The following is a 26,705-nucleotide window of genomic DNA, read 5'->3' on the forward strand; positions in this document are numbered from 1 at the left end:
TGGACACAAACAGCATCTCCTGCATGTCATTTTTCAAAAGTTCTGTAACACCAAGTTGATAGTGTGTGCAAAACAGGAAATGTGATGGAATTCAGCCCCGCTGTAATGCTGGACCAATATTGGGGTCATAATCAGAAATGACATATCCTCAGGAGACTCCAAGCAGGATTAGCCATCTTTCAATGACATCCCTTAGTTTTTGGAACAGTTTGTCAGCTGTATGCCTCTTAGTGAAGCTGCTGATACACAGAGTAGCCTACTTCTCAAAAATGTGATGTACCTGGGTACATGCTGCTGCTGTCCATGCTGGGGAAGGCGAAAGACCAACCCAGTGGGCTTTCACAGTCATATAATCTTTTGTTTGCCCAGTTCCGCTTGTACACATATCTGTGGTTAAGTGTACAGTGGGTAGAATACCATTTTGTCACCCAATAATGACATTTTTAGGAACTTTCCGGTACAGGAGAGAATAAGCTTTTCTAGTAAAATGGTATAGTGATGACATTTGCTAACAGGGACACAACACCTCAATTAAATGTCTTAAACCAACTGTATTAATAGTGGACATTGGACACAGATCTAACGCTAGCATAGTACCCAGGGCGTCTGTGATCCGCTTTGCGACTGGGTGACAGGTTTCATTCTTGCTTCCTCTTGCAGAGGATTGTTTACTTGCCAATTGTTGGGGGGGAAGATTGCAGGTGCTGGGATCTAGATGAGAGAAGGGAGGTAGATTATGCTGGAATGCTTGTTGTTAATTTTTTTTTAACCAAAGTTTCTGATTTTCCCAACAGTTTGCCAATAACTCGCTGAAAAATGACGAAACATGGATGAGGATCCCAGATGGTTACTCTACTGAGTGTGGCTTTCAAAATGTTACAAATGGATAGACAACTCTTGCCAGGATTCGTGTAAAAATAATTCCACACTTAAGAGGTGGATTTTTGGTCTTATGCCCAGGCATGACAATGGCCTTTTTGTTATCACTGGCAAGAACTGCAGCAATTTTTCTTTTCAAGTGTATGAAAATCATATTGTGACATAGGAGGTGTTCAAAATTGAATAAAAAATGACTGGAAATTAGTGTTACTGAGGTTAATAATAATGTAGCTACAAAATAATACCTAAATTATGTTATTTTAGCACCAATAAATGTAATTTTTATAACAAATTGCAAAACAAAACCAAACAAAACCAAAACCAAAACAGGCAATGGCGGTTTTGCAAAACCAAAACCAAAACCAAAACACGACGGTAATCCAGATCCAAAACCGAATCCAAAACCAAAACACGGGGGTCAGTGACCATCTCTATTTATAACCTTATCACAAATCAGTAGCTTATCTGTTGGTTTAAATATGCTATCAGATTAGTTCCTTTTTTACAACCTGGACCTGTCTTTGGTGTTTTTTTGGGAAGAAGGAATCAATGATGTTCTTCCAAATGATAAATTAATATAGGTGAGCAGAGGTTGTCCGAAGAAATTTGACATAATATCACCTTTGGAGCTGAACTCTAATAGCCCTTTTTCATCTTTTTCTAATATGGTCATGTCTGATAACCTTGGAGATCAATCTACATTTTACCATTACTATGTGATGTTTTACAGACTCTGTTTGTTAGTTATTAATGTTAATTATTTGGGGAAGGATGGGAGTGCTATGCATGGATGAACATGAGATTAATATTATGTTATAACTTTGGTTGTATTATTCTAAAGAAGCAAATATGAGACCAAAATGTATGAAAGGTGTTTTTTTTATTGCTGCCTAGGAATAATAATTAAGTATGTTTTAAAAGATCAAATAATCTAACAACTCCCATTTGAATGTTTAAATGTGACTATGTAAATAATGTGTTCAAGAGGGACCTATTGTAGATACATTTTTCTCATTAAAATACCAACTTTTCAATCTAATTAAGAAGTTGGTGTTTCTTTTTCAGCTATTTGACCTTTAATGGAATGAATGAAAAAGAAACATTTGAGAAGCTTTATGTATACTATATGCGCACTGGGTGACAGTAGTAATTATATAATGAATAGTGAAATATTAGATACCTGAAGTATATAGTTAACTGAGGTGTATGATTAAGTATAAAATTATGGCTTAAGACATGTAATACACATGAAAGATCAAACCAGCTGTGTCATTTAGAAATAGCTCAGTAACACATACTACACAGCAGTTATTTTTAATGTTGATGCCTTGACAAATAAACAAAATTTATTTTCACCACTGCATAGAGATGTCAACTACTTTTGAGGGTCCAAGATTTTCAGATATACTCCGGAATGTTTTCGTTCAAGTTTAGGCACCCATCTGTTTTAAAATTTTAAATAAGCAGCTGGATGCAGTCCTCACAATCAGTAAGCTACATAAGCCAAATGTATTGAATCAGACTATTTAAAATATAAAAGGATTATAGTAAAATCCTGTAGTATGCAATTATTGCTTTGAGTGCACTATACATAGTGGCCATCAATGCACCTGACCAGCAGAAAACTGTCCATGGAAATTGTTATTTCTTGTTGGTAACTGTACATTATGTACATTGGCTGATCACCTATTTAAATTCAGCAAATAGTTCATTAAATGGTAAATATCAATTTTCAAAAGCTTGCTCAATCTTTTAAAGCCACTGTTTGTTTTCCTTTTGATACTAATGTACTTAGACAGTGATATGAACCTTTGACTTTCATGTGTATCTGCTTTTCAAGTCTGATCCATTAAAATTACACTGCTTTATTCATTGTTTATCATTACTTAAAGAAGAAAGAAAGAAATCATTAAAAGCATTCGTCTCGGAATTCCATGGGTTTGGAGGACTCTATAACTTTAAGGTCAATTATTCACAATCTGTGGCCCTTAATATAATATATCCCTTTTGTTTGGCATCCTACCCAACTCAAATATTTAGGAGTCACTATAAACAAAGATGTCTCAAAAAATTATGCAGATAATTTTTTACCCATCACCGCCACCATTCGAAACAATTTGAGAGACTGGCTCCCAAAGGACTTTACACAATAGGTTCATTTTAACTATATTGACTCTGGCTATCAAAGTAGAGTCCTTTACGTACTACATACACTCCTGGTTCACATCCCCACCTCATGGTTTAATGAATTACACAGGGCTATAAGACACTTTGTTTGGAGAGGTAGGAGGCCCTACTTCAAACATGACATCCTCTACAGACGCAAGCATGTCACTACTTATTGCGAAGCTTCCATGTTGAATAGTGTGAACGATTGAACGAGAGCGGGATCAGATAAGCAATGGGTTTGAGTTGAGGGATATATCACTACGAGCACAGATTAACTTCACTCCTTTACAATCATCAGATCCCATTACCAAACACCTGACAATTGCTCCTACCCTCGCAAAATGGTCCAAGCTATGAAACATTCCCTACATTTCAGCAAAATACTCACCCTTGACCCCACTCTTCGATAATCCAGACTTCCCTCCTGGCCTCACAAAACAGGCCTTTAATCGATGGATACAGGCAGGGGTTGCTCGTGTCAGCCAGCTGGTGGGTGCGTCAGGGGCCATACCCTTTGCTGATTTGCAGTCAAAATGGGATTTACCCAATACAGATATATGGAGGTATTTGCAGTATAAACATTTCATAGGCTCCCTAGGGATTCGTGAGATGGCAGGGCGGATATTTACACAATATGAGATGTTGTGTACCACTCCTCAGCGCCCAAAACATCCTTTATCTGCCATTGATAGGATATTAATTGAACATTCATTCCAAGGCCTCCCGAAGTTCACTAACGATTGGGAACGTGAGCTGAGAAGGGGTATACCTGAACAGGATTGGAACAACATATTCCAACGCAAACAAACCAGTTCTGTAAATGTGCGAGTGGTCAAAACACGATACAAAGTATTATCTAGGTGGTACCGGTGTCCCAGTCTCTTAGCTAAAATGTTCCAGAGGACTCCAGATATTTGCTGGAGATGCCAAATGGAATCGGGTACTTTGCTACTTATTTGGTAATTATGTTCATCCCTTAGACCCTTCTGGGATACAATTATACTCCTTTCCAATGCCATAGTGGGTCATGCTTTGCCAGATTGTCCAGCCTATTGGCTACTATATGATAGAAAAATGCCCATCTCCCAATACAAAAATTATTCTGTGAAATATCTTGGCAACGCAGCAAAGGTTCTGATACCGGTGCACTGAAAGTCACCTACAGCCCCATCCATACAAGAATGGTTTGATTGCTTAGACTTTTACATGTCTATGGATGACCTGATCTATTCCTCAGGCGATAAATATAGGATATTCTATCTTCTATAGTTTGAATGGATGGAGTTCAAAGAAACCACATTATACACTCAATTGAATAACTAAAGTCCAAGCCCTATTCCCCAAATAATATACACCCCACCCTTTTTGTCTTCCCTCTCCCCCTATTATCTACCCAAATATGGTTTAACAAATGCTCTTTTTTTTATAAGTTTGTTTGCATAGATTACAGTTTTGTTTGCAAAGAGTGCTGTGAAACAGCTAATCGTATCTTAATTATTCAACTGTATGCACAAAATTGTTCAAATATTTATTATCTGTACCATTTTCAATAAAAATAGCATTCCTCTCTCAATGAATCTGAAATGTCATTTTGAATTATCATTTATAACTGCCTATATGTAATAAATAAAATGGAGTATCTTTAACAAACATATTTATTTCTTATAGGTGTTGCAGCAGATCGAATAGCAATACACTCAGAGGGTCGTTACATATCAAACCTGTCCCCCCAAAATTTGATCTCTTGCAATGTTCACAATCAGTATGGATGCAGGGGAGGACACATAGATGGTGCTTGGTGGTTCCTGAGAAAACGTGGGTAAATATGAGGCTAATTTTTGCATACAGGCTCTATACAACAGACATCAACCAAAATGATATACTATTTTTTATTATACTAAAAGCAAAGAGCCATAATTTCACAATTTAAGATTATATTGGATCAACAAAATGAAAACTATAATACCAGAAACATGAGTTTTCATTAACGTGCTGATTCTGTTAGACTTGTAACCAAGTGGTGTTAAGGAGACAGGATTGATTTTAATAAAGGACACTTCATTCACCCCCTTGCATTGACTTAGTGTAATAGAACATTTAATGAAGAATAGTTATTCAACATGAACCCATTAATCAGTAAACTGTCAATGCTGCCTTGAAACATTTCAGAATTAAATCACCAAGCAGACTTTCCAAATAACAGGAGCAAAGCTGGTTGATTATCACATTTGTTGCACTTTATAGAGATTTAAAAAAATCCTACTACTGACAAACAAGTAAATAATCGACTTGTTAATTTGATGGATTATGGGTTTATAGTAGCTATATAAATAATACTACTCAGCAAGTGTGAAGGTGAATATTAAGTCATTAAACTTGTTGCCTGTACTTGCCAGTAGTATCCAGCTGATTAAATTTGTCCCCTTGGTTATATGTTGAAGTTGCATGTACTTACAAATGAGAGTAGGTTAACTCTGATCCAACAAACATTCCTAAGTGTGGCTGATCATACTAAATTAAGTAGACTCACTTGCCCTTGGTGTCATGTTTACATTTCTTGCAGATTCTTGTAATCAAAAATGAGCTGACCTTAACGCTATATATATATATATATATATATATATATATATATATATATTAAAGCAGCAATCTCATGAAAAATTTGGTGTGTTTTGGTATTTGCTATTTTTCCTTGGTTGGATTATTCAGGCTGCTATTAATAATTTTGAATTATTCACATTTGTCATAGAGTAAAATGACTACCTCAGTCACATTACACTTGATGTAGTGAGCGGAGGTGCTTTGGAATTCCCCTCTAAGCTCTGTCTACTTTGTGTACTGTAAAATATTCACTCTTATTACCCCCTTCCCTCGGCCTTCACATGTCATGTTGGGAGCTATGAACCTGTGTGTGACTGGCAGCCAAACTGTGCGCCCCCCAGAGTGATTTTGAAAAGTAGATAATAACTTGTAGGAGGACAACTAAGAAAAATGACTATCTGATGCATAATTAAAAGGTACTTTTAAGGTATTTATAACTTGCTATTTAAAGGAAAAATAGACATTTTATGTGGGATTGCTACTTTAAAATCATTCAATAAAAAAAATATATTTCTTATGTACATTTAGTAATTAATTAATGCTTTAGTTTTTTATGTATAACAGTTTTATATTACCAAAAAAATCTAGAAAAATTTAATAAAACAACTTTTACACATACACACTAAAACATCATAAAAATAAAAATTGTTGATTACAACCACAAAATATACATTTGAAAAAAAAACATCTGAGGAAAATTTCACATTTCCAAATATAAGAGGGAATTCTATAATGCTTTAGGGCTGTATGTTAGCCAGTGACACAGAAAAAATTGTCCTGGTGAAAGGAAGCTTAGATTACACTAAATATCAACAAAACCTTGAAGCTAATGTCTAATAATCACTGAAGGAATTAAGGAATAATTCAAAACATACCTCACAATCAACCATGAAGTATTTACAATAGTGAAAAATTAAGGTTTTGAGTGGCCTACATACAAGACCTGATTCATTAAGAAGCGTTACTGGCGATACATTGCATATAATGCACACAATTACTCTGCGTATGAACAGAACCAGACCACGCGACACAGAAAGCTGCAGCTTCCAATCCACCTTCAAGCAAAAATGACAGTTACGAGCACTTACGTTATCAGGGGCAAGGGGTGGATGTACATAGGCAATGTACAGTAAAGGTATTCCCCTGCAGATACGTCAATTCAAACTCCGGCACATGCAGAAGTACGTTGTTTTTCAGATGTAAGGTCATCACTAATTCACAGATGATAGTGATGACCAAACACAGCATTCACAGCCTCATCATCTAATGGGAGAATTGATTATTCACTTGCATCCCTGCACTTCTGCACATGCTCACCTCGTTGTACAACACTATATGAGACCCACAGAGGAAGATTACTATGGTGCCAAACAGCTATTGCTGTTTGCCAAAGGGGTAGGTATATTAATTGATATTTTACAAGCACTGCATACTTGTGTGAATGTTTGGAATTGTCTCTGGTTCTTGTTTTTAAATCATTTTATACATTTTTAACAAAGTAATGTCACACATTATCAATGCTTGTTTGTATTAAACTGTTAAGTGTGTGTTGTACAGTTCCTATATGCTTGCATACATTTGCATTATGCATGTCTGTTTTAAAAGCTTTGTAAAGTATTGCCTTTGTTGTTTACTATATATGCATATGTAGTTCCATACATTTGTAAGGGTTTTTTTTTGTTTATTTTTTTAATAATTTAATGAAAATGTCACGTTTCATAAATTTAATGTCATGCTTATTTTTATATATTTTTGGACTCTTTTACAGAAATTTGAGGATAAGCCTTAATAGGTCATTGCTATTTCTACGTATGTCTGTAATGTTTAATGTACATACAGAAAACAAAAATAAGTAAATTATTTTGTTTTTTACATCCATCTTTCTCACAGGTAGCCAGTCATGGGCATGGTGAAGATCTGCAATCTGGAGGACGACAGACGCCATCCACTCCGAAAACAGCAATCAGTACATCGCTGCCAGACCAGGGAGCATGTCCTCAGGCCTCATACCAGCCTCTGGAGGAAGTCTGATGCTGAGGTGGTCCATTGCTAGGGAATACCCCTTCATGCCATCATGAGCACCCTGCACATTGTGTAGAGTGACCTAGAGCATCTGCCCAACATTCCAACAGCAACATTGCCGCTAATCCAACTTTTGGCAATATTGCACATCTGTGCATCAGGACCTTTCCAAACCACAGTGGGTGTCATGGCAGGAATGTCCAAATGGATGTGCTAAGGGTTTTTCTGTAGCGCTTCTGCCATTTCATTAATTTTCCACTTAATGAGGAGTCCCTTGTTATAGGGTCAGTAGATGGTACACATATAGCCCTAGTCCCGGTAGGTGGAAATGCTTTTATTTATTTGAATAGAAAGCCTTTCTACTCGATCAATGACCAGACTATATGTGATTGATCTCTTCAGATTCGATGCCTGGTTACAGAGGCAAAGTTATTTACAAATAACCTTTTGCTGTCCTTAATACATTGGCATAAACTGCAGTCATAAATGGTAGGTCTACCATCTTTCAAGATATTTACACTGTTTGCATTATGGTGTACTTGTAGAGTCTATGGTCAAATGTTGTAGCATTACAATAGCACCATATCATGTTTAAAGATCTCTCTAATTGTTTGCATGTTTAGTTTCTCATTACTAAAATTTGCTGTTTTTTCTTTCTTCTTACTCTTTATAGGAGTAAGAAGAAAATGCATACCTTTCTGCCATTGGCTCCTCACTCCTATTTTAAATCCACACACAGAGCAAGAATTTGCATACAATTCAGAGTATACATCCATCAGATTGCTTATAGAGAGAACTTTTGACCTTTTAAAGTCCGGAGTCTGCTGCCTTGACAGGTCTGGTGGAACTCTATATATGCACCCAATATTGTAGGACTTGATTAGACTGGAACATTTCATTGTAGAAATGTTGTCAGGGTGCCCACTGCCCCTGCTTCCTCATTCATCTGTATCTCTTCCACATCATGGGTCTCCTCTGCCAGATCCTCCTCTTCTACTGTAACTGCATCTTCAGCTAACATAGTGGATAGAAAAAGAACATAAACATTTATGTTTGACTTAACATCCACAATTTTGCATCATATTAGTATATTTTCTAACTTTTTTTTATTTTATGTATTAAATTGAAAGTGTGTGTATATGTGGGGTCAACTTTCTAAAAAAATTAAAAAAAATCTTCTATCATATAAATTTAACAACCTGTGTCTTGAGTGATCTTTTCTGAAAATACAAATCTTGAAGACCATGGTTAAATTCTAAAATAGGCTAGCTAGGTTGCAGTCAGGGCCGCCGAGAGGGGGGGGGGGGGGCGGGTACATTTTACCCAGGCCTGGCCATGCCAGGGGGCCCGGGCCGGGCCCTCGCTGCTAATTTAATTTTTTAAATTTTTTTTTTCTTTTTTCTTTTGCGATATTTTATTATTTTTTTTTACTTTTTTTTCTGTGGGGGGGGGGGAGGGAGATCGTTGGTGGGGGGAGCTGGAAGAAAAGAAAAAAAAACCCCAAAAAACAATACTCACGTGACCGCGGCGCCGCGTCCCTCCTCTCCTCTTCTCCATTCACACTGACTGTCGGGCGTGACGTTATCAAGTCACGCCCGTCAGTCAGTGAGGAGCGCAGCAGCGAGCATTAAAAGCAAGAAGAAAGAAGAGGGAAGAGAAGACAGAAGAAAAGAAAAGAAGAGAAAGAAGCTGAGAAAAGGTAAGAAACGGAGAGGCAAGGGGGGGAAACAGAGAGGGACAGTACTATAAAGAAAGGGCACAGAGGCACAGAAGAGGAAAAAAAAATGGGAGAGAGGCACAGAGGAGGAAAAAAAATGGGAGAGAGGCATAGAGGAGGAAAATAATGGGAGAGAGGCACAGAGGAGAAAAAAAAAGTGGGAGAGAGGCACAGAGGAGGAAAAAAAATGGGAGAGAGGCACAGAGGAGGAAAACAAATGGGAGAGAGGCACAGAGGAGGAAAAAAAATGGGAGAGAGGCACAGAGGAATAAAAAAAGGGAGAGAGAGGCAAAGAGGAAAAAAAAGGGGAGAGAGTGGCCCAGAGGGAAAAAGAAGGGGGAGAGAGGCACAGAGGGAAAAAGAAGGAGGGAAGGCAGCATGGAGGGCGCAGTGTGAGCATAAAGGGGCACAGTGTAGTTGTGATGAAGGGGCACAATAATGTGTGTGTGATGGCACAGGGGGCTTGTTGCAATGTAGTGAGTGTGAGGTAGGTGGTGACTAATATATGGGTGCTATTTTGTTTGTAGGGTGATGGTGAGGCAATTTAATAGTGGGACTATTAATTTAAGATGGGGTGGTTTGGGGGCTATTGAATGTTGGGGTGAGTTTGGGGAGAATGAGGTCTATTTATTAAATGTGACTATGAATTATTTAATGGCAGTGATGGTTGCGGGAAATAGGTATTGTTGGGGTTGTTTGCAGGAAGGGAAATAGGTTTATTTATTAAATGTGAATACTATTATTTTAATGTTGGGGCTGGAGAAAGGCCTAATTATTAATCGTGGGTGCTATTGATTTAACGCCGGGGCTGGCTGTAATTTTCTAAATGTAGCCATTTTTTTCCCAAATAGGTCCTCCAACATTCCAGGATCCGGACAAACCACAACTAAAGAAAGCAGCAGCCACAGGTGGAGAAAGTGAGAAGAACAGGTAGGACAGAGCAGCACAGTGTGTGAAATGTTGTGATTCTAGTAGGGACAATGGAAATGTTTGGTGAGCCCAGTGGGCGCAGGTCAAGACTGAACTCTTTGTGTACACACTGCATTCTTCCTATACTACATAAGGGTGCTGAAAGTCAGGAGTGCTTGGACAAATGTAATGCTCCGGTGAATTCAGGACCTAGTGATTTTGATGTGCTAGCCACGCCCCAATGGCGCATTGCCACGCCCCTAATCGTGTGACCACACCACTAACGGCGGCGCAATTTTTTTTTGCTCACTTAACTATAAGGGGGGCCCCATGAATTTGTTGTACCGGGGACCTGAATTCCTCTTGGCAGCCCTGGTTACAGTATAAGTGCCAAGGATTTCCTAGTTTTATTTGCATTCAAATTGGCAATTTTTGTTTGAAAAACAGCTATTGTTGTTGGGTACATTTATATTTCTGTAAACAAAACAATAGTCATTGGTATATTTTAATGCATGTGATTGGATATTTACCTCTTGGGGATATTTTTGTGGTTAAGGGGTGACTATCTCTAGTGTCAATCCTACCCACCCCTGAACAACTGATCACCGATGCAGGACAAGGTCTCCTGCGGACTGAGGTCCATTACAGCTGGGGGATTACCTCTTGGCCCCTAGCATGTCTGCAGTGGTCATGCAGTTTGTCTTTGATGCGACACTTAAAGTCCTGCTACTTGTGTGAAATGTTCAAATATAAGAATGTTGCAATGTATTCTATCCAAAATATTTTCAAAAGATTTGTACAGACAAACAGATAGAAAGAAATGTATTGGCCCTAATTACAGAAAGCTAACCAGTGCTAATACTTAAATTGAAGACTTTAAAAAGAAGTGGCAAAGTAGGAACAACAATGTACAAGTTTTTAAACTTATTAAAAGATGTTGGCCTGCCATACCTTGGATAAGTGAGCTGGAGGTGAGGTTAGCAGGAGAAAGTTTAGTGTTTCACAAAGGGGAGAAAAAGTATTCATTAGTTATAAGCATTTAAGTGCCTATAAATTGTCTCACATATATCCTTGTTCTCACCAATAGAACACAATGGAGATCAGCGCATTAGTTATAAGCATTTAAGGGCCTATAAACTGTCTCATATATGTCCTTGTACTCATTATACAATGAAGGGCAGACTGTACACCAAGAGATGCCTGAAAAATTATACAATTTTCTGAGAGTTAATTAGCAGCTCTTAACTGGATAAGGATGATTTTTGAGATTAATTAACTGATGAAAGTCAGCCAATTTAGATATGGTACATAAGTGATCCGCGACTGACGTGCTTACGCCCATATGTGGTTTGAGAACCAATCAGGGATGAGAATGTAGAAAAGTCTCATTCACTTGCAAACATGAGAGCAACAACATTCTCACGAACCGAAATGAAGGTACTTACTGCAACAGTTGACCATTGCTGTGTTCCCTCATCTCGATACATAAACAATGAGAAGAATAATGATGCCTACAGGGCAGTAAAGCTGTGTCTACAGTGCAAGTTCAGCCACAGATGCAACATTTTACAACTGCAAAGACATTTGAGCGATCTGAGCAGATGGCAGCCAGAGCTCCTCTCCAATTTGAGGGTTAAAATTGTGAGCTGTAATTTCACAATTAATCTATTTTTTATTTTATTTTTTTTAAATATGATTACTGTTATATCTGGCCCATTGCCAAGCAATATGGCTTGTAATAACCTTCATTAGACAAAGTACAACATCTGAGAAGTAATAGTGATGTTTCAGAATTAGTATGTGATTAATTTAAACCTCCCAGGTCAAGTCCATATGCAAGTGGTGTAGAGGTGTAATTATTTGGCTAATGATGGTCCATGTGTGGCATTGGATATTTCACATTGCAACCTAATATTATTAGGATGCCTCTATGTATGTGTGAGACAGAGTTAACCTTTATAAAAAAAAATAATGTGTCATATTTCTTCCAACAGAACGCATATGCCTATGTCAATGCTTCCTACACCGGAAACATCAGTAGAAGAGGGAGGAGGACCAGGAGGATGAAAGGGAGGATGCCCAGGTGGAGGTGTCCCCTACCAAACCCTTTCCCCATTCCCGGAGGTAGGCTACAGGGCTGAATCTTGGGTGGAATCCCTAGAGATAGGAGAGGAAGAAGCCATGGAGGAGGCACAGGAGGCCAAGTAGAGGATGCAAGGAGCCAATTCAAGGCTACTTCAGAAAAATGTAAATATCTTGATGTTATAATGTGATATAATGTTAATTATTTCGTTTTGCAGCATAAAAGTGTTGTAATGAGAAAGCCTTTCTTTCCAAAATGTGATGCCGTTTCCCAGATGTCTGACATCATGACTAAATAAGTGTTTTTTGCCATGTTATCCCCAACCCCAATGTATCTGCATGTGCCTCCAAAAAGAAGTAGTCCTCTGGCTACTACAGTGCTCACCATAAAATGAACCTGCTGAGCTTGAAAAATGTGTGAACAAAGAGCACTCATAGAGCTAAGATATGTTTTAAAAACATGGCGCAGCACAGAGGCTAAGTGGTTAGCACTTCTGCCTTACAGCACTGGGGTCATGAGTTCAATTCCCAACTTGTGAAGAGTTTGTATGTTCACCCCGTGTTTGCGTGGGTTTCCTCCGGGTGCTCCGGTTTCCTCCCACACTCCAAAAAACGTTCTGGTAGGTTAATTGGCTACTAACAAATTGACCTTAGTCTGTGTGTGTCTGTGTGTGTGTGTTAGGGAATTTAGACTGTAAGCCCCAATGGGACAGGGAATGATGTGAGTGAGTTCTATGTACAGCACTGCGGAATTAGTGGCGCTATATAAATAAATGGTAATAATAATAAATAATAATAATAATAAGATTGCATATGTAAAATATTTTTTCTTTTTTTTTCTAGCTGATGAAGAAATCCACACTGCACAAGTGTCCATCCCCTCCACTCTTGTTGCCATCCCCACTTCCCAAGTTGCCATCTCCCCTACCCAATTTGCCATCCCTATGCCCAAATTGCCATTTCCCCCTGCAAAATTTGCCTCCCCTTGCCCATGTTTTATTAAATAATATAAAAAAATAGAAAAATATGTTTCACTGTTACAAAAATATTATTTTAATTCATAATTTTATTGCTTATATTTTAAACAAAATTTACCTTATAAAAAAGTTATTTCTTTAAAAAAAACTTGGTGTGTGTGTTTTTTGGCAAGGAAAATGTGTACTAATGTACATTTGTACCATAAGGAAGGGACATTTTGAACATAGTTGAGTATTTGAAATGCATTTGTCCCTTTTGTCTGGGTATTAACTACAACACATGTTCCAGCATAATGAAGTCTGTGATGAGGGGAGCAGGTGAGACACAAGCTACAGTTTGCCTGGGTGGTAATCGTTTCCTTTCCTTACACAATATCTGGCAGTACAGTCATTATAATCACACAGTCTACAGCATCACAGCCATTATTTCATTATCTTCACACAGTATATTGCAGTACAGCTATTATAATCACACAGTATATGGCAGCATAGCCATTCTCCAACTATCACCATATTTGCTTTTTTCATATCGGGCAGTATCATACAAACACCAAACATACAGTAGCATAGAAAATGTTAATAAGCAGGGTTAGAATGAAATTATAATAACTATAATAATAAAACACGAGTGTCAGAAAGGAATTGAGCGCCTGTGCGTTCCACTGTCAATCGGCAAAACAAATGCATATGGCACACAAACGTACGTCTTCCGTTAAATTAGCTAGAGGGGCAAATAATAACGCAGTACGACAGTTTGTATGTCGTGTAAGTGACTTAGTACCGTATTCATCAAGGAAAGTATTACCTATATTGAATTTGACTGTGCGTATACCTGATTTACGCGCATTTTTAAAAAACCACACATTATGTTTGCATTGTGTTCCTTAATGATTGAGGCCCGCTTTGCTTGCAATAAGAACTAAGGATATTTAAGAACAAAGATTGGGAAAAAAATGGGAAAAAAATCCTAAAGCAAGAACAGAAAGAATCTTAGCTAGCTGTAAGAAAAACAAAAAAAATGGTATGTAAAAATGATATAATAGCGTAATAAAAATTTTACAATCGTGTGCACACATAACTTGCTACTATAAACTATAATCAATCATATGTTAGCAGCTAGCTTATTTAAAGTAATTCAGGATCCTGACTATACAACCATAAGACTCTAAATGCAAGTATATAAAAATTAACAACTAATAAAGTACCTAATAAAGTAGAAACATTGAGCTCTCTGCTATTAGCAAAATTAATATACTCTTTAGCCAAAGACGCTAGTCAAATATTAAACCTATACTATCTGCTATAAGGTAACTCCAGCAAGGTCTAAGTGTTGTGAATAGATAGACCCACCGCAATATTTAATCATACTGACTCCATTCCTGGCACTATTGTCAGGATCCTTAATTATTTTAATATATGCATTATATGTCTACTAACATATCTTAAGAACCTCCATTGCTCCTGGATTCATCTTTCATATAAGCTGTCAATCATTTTCTGAATTTAAATCTGTATTTATTGAAGTGATTAAATGCTATACAATGTGGTGGCACTTGAATCATTCTTAAGTCATGCCGTTGAATATCCATCCAGTAGTAGTAGTGAAAAGTCTGAAGCTACATACATACAGAAATTAATTGTAGTATGATTGATATTATTATTATTATTATTATCATCTTTTATTTATAAGCCACCAAGGCTTCTGCAGCACCGTACATAGGGGTTAGAGCAGGGCCGGACTGGCCATCTGGCACTTCTGGCATATGCCAGAAGGGCCGATGGTCAGAAGGGCCGGTCTGATCTGTCAGTGGGGGGGAGGAGATAAAAGGTGCCAGACAGACAGACAGAAAACGGGAGAGAGGAGAAAGATTGCCGCACAGGAAATGGGGGGGGGGGGGGGAAATAATATTGCCCACTACTGAGTAGCATAATATTAACTGGGGGCACTATTGGGGCATAATCTCAACTGGGGGCACTATTGGGGCATAATCTCAACTGGGGGCACTATTGGGGCATAATATCAACTGGGGGCACTATTGGGGCATAATATCAACTGGAGGCACTTTTGTGGCATAATATCAACCGGGGGCACTTTTGTGGGATAATATCAACTGGGGCACTTTTGTGGCATAATATCAACTGGGGGCACTATTGGGACATAATATCAACTGGGGGCACTATTGGGGCATAATATCAACTGGGGGCACTTTTGTGGCATAATATCAACTGGGGGCACTATTGGGGCATAATATCAACTGGGGGCACTATTGGTACATAATATCAGCTGCGGGCACTATTGGTACATAATATCAACTGGGGGCACTTTTGGGGCATAATATCAACTGGGGGCACTATTGGTACATAATATCAACTGGGGGCACTACTGTGTGGTAAAATATGATTTTGGGGCACTACTTTGGTAAATTATGATTTTGGGGCACTACTATGTGGTAAAATATGATTTTGGGGCACTACTGTGTGGTAAAATATGATTTTGGGGCACTAATGTGCGGTAAAATATGATTTTGGGACATTACTGTGCGGTAAAATATGATATTGGGGCACTACTGTGTGGCATAATATCAATTGGGGGCATATACTCAGGCATGAGGGAAGGAGGAGAATGTTAATATAATGTGGGAGGTAGGCTATTAATTTAATGGTGGAGTTTAGGTGTGGGGCTAAATATTTAATTTGTGCTATTTTATTTGTGGGGTGATGTGGGTTAATTTTATATTAGGGGCTAGCAATTTAAGATAGGGTGATTGGACCATTCAATTAATAGTCCCCAAACCACCCCAGCATTAAATTAAAGTGGGGCTGTTTGGGAAAAAAATATGAATTTAATGGCAGTGATGGTTGCGGGAAATAGCCTTTATGTTTAATAAATAAACCTATTTCCCTCCCTCCAAACAATCCCAGCCATAAATGAAATAGCATTTACGTATAATAAATATACCTATTTCATTTATGGCTGGGATTGTTTGGAGGGAGGGAAATAGGTTTATTTATCAGCAGCATCTATTTATATTAAATGTAAATACTAGTATTTTAATGTTGGGACTGGATGGAGACCTAATTATAAAACATGGGTTGTATTGATTAAACACCAGGGCTGGTTGGAGTTTTCTAAATTACAAGTACCCATTTTTTTTCCAAATAGGGCCTCCAACATTCCAGTATCCAGACAAGCAGCAACTGAAGTAAAGACACCAGGAGCCATAGGTGGTGAAAGTAACAAGACAGGTAGGAGAGAGCAGGAGAGTCTGCCAACTGTCCTGAATCTGGTGAGGAAGTCCTGAATTTTGGTGACTGTCTCGTTTAGTGAGATTTGATCCAACTACAAGGACAGTTGGGAGGTATGTTCCGCTTCACACTGTACTGCTTGTGAAGGCAAAGCTTTGTGCCACTAACAGTATTGCACACAGTATTGCCTGTGTATTTGTCTAACATTTGTCTAAAACGATAGCCATTTACATAATAGGGGCTCCCTGTCTTAAACACCCCAGCCCCCCCAAGTGTTAATCCAGCTCTGATTAGCAGGAGGGAGCGGATAGCTGCTCCAAGTCTATGGATAGGACACAGCCTGCAGAGCAAGCCAAGGAGCTCTAGGTCTCACAAGATTTGGTAATCTTGTGAGACTAAGAGCTTCCCTGCTCACTCTACAGGAAGTTCCCACCCTGATGGATGTCAGCAGCACCAGAAGCATAGATAAGTACAGTGGGCTGGGGTTGTCATAATGTGCCTCGGGGGATGGCGTGATAAATGTAATTTTTTTATTTTAATGTATGTATCATTGCCCCATGTGGCCACACCCACAACACAATGTGGTCTCGACTTTTTCGGTGCTGCCGCGCAGGCCCACTTTGGTTTCTTTCCTGCTGGAACTAAGGTGGGCCTGTGGACTATAAATGCCAGGGCTGATTTTTAGTCCCAGTCCGGCCCTGGGTTAGAGCTTACAGCAAATTTATAAAATAACATAAGTACATACAGATAAGATCACAATTTGTACAGATAAACAGAATAATGAACTGTTGGATGCAATTAGCAGAACAAATTGCATGGAAAATAAAAACAATTCAGCAAAAGACAAAACAGGGACATCGAGGACGGAGAATGGTCAGATATGAGATATAAGGTAGAGGACTTTGTCTGTGAGAGGTTATATTCTTAAGGGAGAGGTCAAAGCAACAAAAGGAGTATTTGAGACAATATGCATCATTAGACCAGAATGTACAGAGGCCTAAATGGAGCTATCACAGTTCAGGGGTTAAGGTGTACAGAATCCTAGAGAGCCCAGATGATGCAAAGGCTTATTTGGGCAATTCCCAGGATGGCACAAAGGACTAGAAGGTGCAGAGGCCATGATATTGTGTGGACGTAGGCAATGTAGAAGCCCAGATGGGAACAAGTGAGGTATGACAATGGCAATGTAATAAATGTGGTAAAACAATAGCAGAGATAAGTAGATTTTATAGTTGTTATTCTAAAACAACTATATTATTCCTCTATTGGATCTATCTATCTATCTATCTATCTATCTATCTATCTATCTATCTATCTATCTATCTATCATCTATTTATTTTATTTCTTTAAATACAGTCAATAATACTTTATTGTACCTACAAGTTCATTGTGATTGTACCAGGTGTAAATAGGCTGTCTATCTATTCTGAGGATGGCTGGATTTAAAAAAAAAAAGGAAATAAAGTTACTGCCAAAATTGGTAGCTCAATGCTTTCTGAACCATTCATACTCTTTTTGTATACAGGTAACTTTAGGTTATTCATTTACATGTGATATATGGTGCAGAGTTGCTACTTGTTTCCAATATAGATACAACTTAAAGCTTACCACATCCAGGTAGTGATAATATTTTCTGATAATATAAATCCACTTCCACTTCCATGTCAATCTACGATAGATATACATATAATAACATTGCATTTTCTTTACTCTCTGCAGGTTGGTATCACATGAATGTTATCCATATGTAATGGAGGATTATAATAGTATTAATGCATACACCTGCAACATTTCAAGCATTACTGACAAACATGGAAAAAGTCATGCAACAAAGCCATGTCCAAACAGTATAGAAGATTCTAACTACCTCTATCAATGTAGCCCCCCTTACAGAATACCTTCAAATGTGAGTATAATACCCCCCCAGATCAACTACATCATGTCACTCATTGAGCAAAGTTTTTTATTATAGTTATATAACACATTTACAGAAAACACACCTCATTGTATAAGACTTTTTATGTGAAGCAATATGTACTATGAAGATATCTTATTATTGTACATGACAACATTAATTTAAATATTTATAAAGTATTTGTGCAGTTATAAAAGTCTTGTGTTTTAAATACATAATGCACAGTGTAATCAATCAAGTTACAGTATACATTATGTGCATGAAAAGAGTGTAAGGTGAAGCCAGAGATTTTCCATACAACTTTAGTTGCACTGTATGTGCTTGTTTCCCCAGCAGCATTTCATCTGCATGGATCAAAACTATCTGGGGGCAAGCACAGTTTATTCTTTGTTACTGGAACTTTTTGACTGATAAAGTGAACTTATAGTAAAGTCCAAGCTCTTATAGAGTTTTGCAATGTGAACTTCTAGAATAGCCTATGATTAAATAAAATGTCGACCCATACACTTCAAATTTTAGAAATGACATCCTGGAGAAGTTTGAATTAACACACTACTCAATTTTGTGTGCCAATAAAGCTTACTGGATAAGTTATGGTAACAATACAATCAGATTCATCTACAACACATTGCACTGAGCATTGACTTCGGTCAAACTTCTCCAGGACTGCCACCCTCAGGAGCAGGCTGCGTTGGGGAGCAGGGGGGCATCTACCCCCTGGGCTGGTCCCATAGTGGGCTACCTTGGGCTGGGCCACTGGGCCACCTGCATTTTTTTTTCCTTTTAAATGTTCCTAATAGGCTGCCGAGTCAAGTCTTGTCCCCCCGGGCTAAAATTTGACAGCCTTCCCCCGGCCACCCTGACCATTACTGGCACCAGCAGAACTGGAACTGCCATTCTGTTATTTGGGCAAGGACGGAGATATCTGTGCAATAAATATTTTGCAAGGACTGTTCCTGTGTTCTCTGTAGTGTAGTGAAGTGTAGCTCATAGTTCCAATGAACAGTCTATGAGAAGCACTGCTGCTTCCTATGGGGAGCACCAGTTCACTGTCACAGTGAAGTCACAATAGTTTATAGGGAAGGCAGAGTGCTGAAATAAATAAAGCTCCAATAGGTCAAGTGTCAAGATTAGTTGTCCTCTTACTATGCGTTTCAGAGATGGCTTTCTTGAATAGGCAATTGGAGAATACTCTATACTGGCCCAGTAATACAGCAGGCCTATTTGTTTGGGAAAATGTTGAACTAAAAATATTGTTTCCCATGTTAGACGGAATCTACAGAGGTAGTAGTTGCAACCAATAGAGAAGAGGAGAAGAAATCTGATAAATATAAAAACATAATTAGTTAAAATTGTAAATTCAAATGAATAAAAAGTTGGATTTTAAGGGCACAAGATAACAGGAGGTTGTGCCTCCAATTGTAAATCAGTTTCCCCATAGCTCCTTTAAACCTGCTTATACCTTTAATTCAACATTTGCCGGGTCCATATATAGAAACATTTTATAAAGATACTGTACACAATTTAAATAAACTTAAAATCTCGTGCTCAACTGTACAATATGTCTTTAATGTCTAACTAAGTGTTACAGCAACACTGTCAGCATTCCAACATTGTGATCAAGGCAGATAATAAAATGGGGGGAAATGTTAATTTATATAGTGATTTACAACAAGAAATGCCTTAATATATTGTCAGATGAAGGAGCTTATAAAATCTTGGAAAAGAATCTCACAAACGTTTATAATGGGCAATTAAGAAAACATTTAGAAAAAGAACTCCAAGAGGACTTCATTACCTAAAATTTACAAAAGTTTAACAGATTCCCCAGGGAGACCCAATATCACAGGTATAGATAAAATTCCTCACGGACCACCTTTCCAAATATCTCAATTACTTTTCACAGTCCATAGTATAGTCATTGCCATCTTTCACTAACAATTCTACATATTAGAAAGAGTTTAATCGTATACCATCAGTGTCACATAATTATTTTGTGACTTATGATGTACAATCTTATATATATTCGGTCATTGACCATGTGCAAAGCATTTGTGATGGTCTAACTTTATGAATGCAATAAATTAAATACAATTATTTCTGAAAAAAACAGGGAAAATCTTCTACATAAAGAGTCATCTTTTGTAGACTGCCAATTCTCTTACATAGTCTACCACTATTTTTTTCATATAACATTTCTTTGCTGGATTTAGGAAAGGCATTACCAAACAAAATCAATGAATGAATTTTGTACAATATCGTACTGAATCTAAATCCAAATCATCAAACAATTCTCACATTAATAATGCAATACAGCAGAACACATGAGACAACAATGTTAAATCTTTGTTCTTAGCTATGGAGAAGGATAACTCCATAAATCCAATAAAACAAACCATAATGGAATAATAGATGAGGGGGGGGGAGTCAGAGGAAAGGGAGGGAAGGGAAAATTGAGGATTTAATCTCTAGTTAAATTGACTAAGAGAAATAACATAATACAGTTAGATAGGACGAAGATAATAATTTAAACCTTTGTCATAGTAATTAAGTACAAATTAAGGTAAAATTCACAATATCTTTAAATTCCAACCATCTGCCTCAAGTTGCACAGAAATCTTCAGATATTCGAGCAGATGAAAATATGGTCATCCATGGTCATATAAAATTCCAACCATATCAATCTTTTAAATTTGGAGAAGAGATTTTCCGATGCACAGGTATTACTGCTTTAGCTGTACCACTTACAAAAAATGTTTTTATACTGAGCTATCAGTGTGTTCATTAAGTTGATGAGCCAGCAGCTGGATCTCCTCTGGAATGTCACATCATGTCAAGTGATAATCACTCTCTCCCATAATGAAAGAATTTCTGGATACTCTCAACAAATGTGGAGAAGCATCTCCACTGCCTCATTGAATCTCCAGCCAGTGTTTGAAACCTCTTGATACATCTTTGAAACAAGATTAGGGCACCATTACCATCTAGTTAATTGGGTATCAATTTAAAGCTATATTTATGGAGCATGCCACCCTGAAGATGAAAGGCCAATTATGATCCCACTCCGTCATACATGTTGGTAGTGAATGGAAGAAATTCTCTTTAAGTAATTTGTATAGGCTCAATAGTATATGAGAGCAACCTGAGAGTGCCAAACACATCATTTAAAAATGTGACAGTTCTCTACTTGTCTCCCTACTAGTTTCTTCCTCGTTCGGAAAGTGTTATAACTAAAGTAGGACTAATTGATGGGTGTTGGATCAAAATTATGTTAGTCAGTTATAGCAACACAGCTGCAGGGGTTTGGGATGAGCATTCATCTGTTGTCATAGACTGCTTTCCTCACTATTATGTACTCCAGGATCCTGCCAAGCATATTGGCATCATAATAGGTAGAAAAGCATAGAAGTTTGAGATCTCCTAGATGCCTGTGCCTATATATGGTGTTGTTAAAGCATATTCTCTGCCAGTCGCACACTGGAAGAGAATATGTGAGTAAGACATTCAATTTTACAACATTGGTCCTCTGTATCCAGTAGAATTTTTTATTTTCACCACTTTCTCATATTGTGGATTTTGCTTGAGGCTTGAAGTTGTAATTAAAGAACTGGGATACATCTTTATTGATGGCCACCCATAAGTATTTAATGTGTCAGATGCCAAGAGAAGGCAAATGTATGTTTTAAACCTTCTATGTTGTTGGGAGGAATGGTGATGTTGAGAATTACACACTGTTATTAATTTATTTTGAAATTAGAAAGATTCCGAAGCTTTTGGAATTCATCTGCAAAAAGTGCCAGTTTGTAGTTAACCTCACCTAATTAAATGCCTGAAATATTGAGGTTTACCTTAATGATCATAGACTACCACTATTACTAATACTACTACTACTGAAATTTATTACTACTCCAATGTCTGTCCAAAACACAATCTGCAGACTGGACTATTAGGAGAGTTTGTGAGCACATTTATTAATACCAAAGGCATATTAGAATTAAAAGTACTACTCATGCTATTTACCATAATCGGTAAATTTCATGATGCTAACTCAACCAATCTACATTTTTATGCTATTCAAATTATTCATTTCAAAAATTGGGGGGGGGGGGGGGGGGGGCTGTGATTGGCTTTCCACTCTGAGGAAATGTGAGCCCTTTATTTCTAATGGTTTCAATTACTTAATTTTAATGGTTTTTAAAAGGATGATAAATTTATTTAACATTTGTGTACCTGTTGTCTTTCATCATGACATCATTATGGTAAATTGTACACCTGTATGTACTCTACTCTTTACTGTATGTGTTCTCCAAGTGTCTGTCGAAGAATGCTGTGGCGAAACGAGTGTGACACTGTAACCATTCTGTTTCTCGTTTCTCAAATAATGTGGATCATAGCAAGTACTTTTTATAGCCCTTGCTTTTGTTCCCCAGTTCACCAGACTACAAGTGCATTGTCTAATTTCATGTGGCTAAGGGGACAATGTAGCTCAGTGTAAATATGTATATTGGGTGGCACAGTGGCTATGTGGTTAGCACTTCTGCCTCACAGCGCTAGGGTCATGAGTTCAATTCCCGACCATGGCCTTATCTGTGTTTAGTTAGTATGTTCTCCCCCTGTTTGCGTGGTTTTCCACCAGGAGTTCAAGTTTCATCCCACACTCCAAAAACATACCAGTAGGTTAATTGGCTGCTAACAAAATTGACCATAGTCTCTCTCTCTCTCTCTCTGTCTGTCTGTGTATACTAGGGAATTTAGACTGTAAGCTTCAGTGGGGTAGAGACTGATGTGAAGGAGTTCTCTGTACAGCGCTGCAGCATCAGTGGCGCTATATAAATAAATGGCGATGATGATGATGATGATATTGTGTATTGTTATATTGATGACATGGCAGTGAGGTTGTTATTCATTGTCTTTAAAGTGAAGCCAGGTGGGTTATAGTTAGGGATCAGGTTGCAAGATGCTGGAGTGGGAAAACTTATTAGTGTCCATTGTTCTCATCAGACTAGTTCAGACAGGTCATCTAGCAGGGGAGGTTCTGTGGAAGGACAGCTCATCTTCACTCCCCTCTTAAAACCCCCCTAGTCAAGAGACCCAGGGGTTTGCCCAGTGAGGGGAAAATACTGTGGAAATTATACCCTAGATATAAGGAGCCACTCCAGGGGGGAGGGGGTGTTCATTCTGGGATTTCATTCATGAAAGGTGCAAGATCTGGTTTTGAGTTGTCGTTCTCTACTAGAGTCTACATATGCAGCTTAGAGAGATCCATGGGTCAGTCTGGACAGCCAGGAGACTATAACCCCTTAAACTAGTGGGGTAAGGGACAGATAATGTGGTAAACCTGCCTGGCATTTATTTACTCTGTGTACATAATATTCTACCGTTGTTTGTATGACAATAAATGTACTGTTGTATTTTTCTAACTGCATTTGCTTGAGTGACTATACGAATCCTAGAAGACACTGGGTAGACTTCCCTGGCATAGGAAGGCACCCGTGGGTATCCAGCCAGCATGAAGTGGGTAGCATTGGTCAAGAAAACCCGGTATCTTCACAAATGCCATCTCTGAAACACATAGCTGGAGGACACTGAGAGACTTAACCCACTATATGCCTATGCTACATCTGACTAGTTTGAAAGTCCTACTTTATTGCATTGTTTCAATAAATCTTGGCACACTAGATATATTAGAACTGTCTTCACTCCATTGCTCTGCCTACCACTGTATTGGATACTTTATTGGATGGCAAAATAAATTGTTTCTGCTTTAACATTATTCTGCAATTTGAGAATATGAGTCTTCCATATAAATTCATTCATACCTCATGTGTGAATCTATCCAAACTCTAAAGTGAGAATATTCTCACAGTGATAAGTCAAAAACTGTCTCTCAGGATTTATACTTTAAAGCACAATCTTTAGATTAAACTCAGTTATACCCTCACACCAAGGAATAACTAAGGACCCATATGTTAAAAAATTGTAAATAACAGGAAAAACAGCATCTAACCTCATCATTAAATTCTATCATTCTTTTCCTTTAGGAAAGAGAGATTATGAAGGAAATTGTAGAAAATGGACCAGTACAAGGTAAATAATATTTAAATCCTTTGAAAAAATATTGATGCTAAACGAATAATGGTTTATATAATGTATGATGGTTTGTTGTTTCGATAAACTATTGTACAATTGTACAGTCGTAAAAACTTTAAACTAAATAAGACAATCACATGAACATCAAATGTATGGGTGAGTTTATATGAATTATCATATTTTTCTGCTACCATATAAGTTTGTGAATGTGGACCAAAAAAGGGAAATCAAAACAAAAATGTCCATTAGAATTGTTTTTCAACCAAAACTGCCTTTTAAAATGTTAACTTTTAACAACAATTCTACTGAAAAATATAAGACATTTAATAAATACACATTTGACTAATTTTCATTTGTTTAAATTTATTTTTACTAATCTTTTCATTTTAGCCATTTGTAAATTAATTTGTATATTGTTTCATTGAAAATCTTAGAAATGGCCCAAAATAGCCGACTGTTACACATGGCAAACTAAGGAGCTTTCATTTATCTGTAATCTAAAGTACACATTGCAAATGTTATACATTATACATATTAATTATTGCATGTCAGTTTCAGTTTCTATAGCTTAAGTGTAATAAACAATAGAATAGCTTGCCTTCTCCCGTAAGCTATTGTAACAGACCATTAAATTCGGAATGTTACATCATTTGTAATTGGGGTCACCATTGTGTTTTTCTTGTACTAATAGAGATTGAATTAGACGACTAACAAGTGTACTCAACTTTATGTCTATTGATTTAACTATCTAATTAAATGCAATTTTGTTATTATACATTGAACAGAATAATCATTAATCAAACTAAATAAAAGAACATATGTACAGCAAAAACTGCCAGCTCAAAAGGGAAAAAATAAAAACAAATAATAATCATTTGACCTGGTACCAACAATTCTGACTTTTTATGCAATATTTATCTGTCTTGAAGAGGAACCTGTTATACATTATCAAGAATATTTTACACTGACAATATGCATTAAGATCTTAGAACTATATTATGTTAGCAGAAACATTCCTTTCTAAATTAAATAGCAATCTATATGCTAGCAGTGTTTCAATAATTAAACTCCAGAAGAACACTAATATAGAGTTCATTATTGAACATTCAATGTATATTTTTAACTATTGTTTAATGTAGAGAAATATTTAGCAAAACATCTTAGACTAGATTAGATTAGGTAATTAACTCCATGGTGATAATTATCTAGTTAGATTTTAAGATTGAAATCTCACCTCCATTTCCTTGGTTTGCTCCCTATCATTCACAAACTGCAGTTAGTCATTAGCACAAAAAATCTAGTGTTTGATAACATGCCTGGCCAATGGCTAGATGGGCAGGTGCGGGCTGACATTACATAGCATTACATAATTCCGGGACTTGAGAGTTAATGGGGCTGACCGCAAAATTGACAGGCTTCCTGGTGGCTGGCTCCTCCCCAGAAACCAGTCACCTTCCTACATGTACGCGCGGATCGGGGCTGTTCCATCCCCTCCCTCCCCACTTCTTTATCCTCACCTCCTTCTTCCCTCTGTTCCTGCTCCTGACTACCTGTCTGAGCTGATAGCTGCAGTTCCCTCCTCGCCGGCGCTCCCAGTTAGAAAATAGAAAAAAGGATGCCATAATCAGGTATGTTAAAATATTTTCTTGTGTGCAATGTATTTTTGTTTACTTTTTAAACAACCTTTCTTGAACTGGGGACACTCCTGTATGGCATGATATAATTTGGGGGTACTACTGTGTGGCATAATATCATTTGGAGGCACTACTGTATAGCCAAATATTATTTGAGGGACACTAATATGATTTGGGGGCACTATTGTGGCATCATATGATTTGGGGGCACTACTGTATGGCTTAATATGATTTTGGGGCACTACTGTATGGCATAAAACCATTTGGGGGTACTACTGTATGGCATAATATGATTTTGGGGTACTATAGTGGTTTAACATCAATTGGGTGCACGCACTCAGGCGTGAGGGATGTGTGAGGGATGGGGGGTCGTAATATAATGTGGGAGGTAGGCTAGTCATTTAATGATGGAGTGTAGGTGGGGCTAATTATTTTATGGGTGCTATTTTATTTGTGGGGTGAT

The 26,705-nt window shown here is 37.6% G+C and overlaps 1 protein-coding gene across 1 annotated transcript in view; it reads left to right on the top strand.

Annotated features, from left to right (window-relative positions):
- The window catches only part of TINAG (tubulointerstitial nephritis antigen), a 122,540-nt gene that overhangs the window by 51,518 nt on the left and 44,317 nt on the right, over window positions 1–26,705 (top strand). Inside the window, exons 6-8 of the mRNA XM_075200902.1 lie at window positions 4,717–4,867; window positions 18,323–18,509; window positions 24,560–24,605. Coding sequence (XP_075057003.1) covers window positions 4,717–4,867; window positions 18,323–18,509; window positions 24,560–24,605 — 384 coding nt within the window. The remainder of the gene's footprint in view (window positions 1–4,716; window positions 4,868–18,322; window positions 18,510–24,559; window positions 24,606–26,705) is intronic.

The sequence above is a fragment of the Mixophyes fleayi genome, chromosome 3 (genome assembly GCF_038048845.1).
Source record: "Mixophyes fleayi isolate aMixFle1 chromosome 3, aMixFle1.hap1, whole genome shotgun sequence".
NCBI classification, from domain to species: Eukaryota; Metazoa; Chordata; class Amphibia; order Anura; family Limnodynastidae; genus Mixophyes; species Mixophyes fleayi.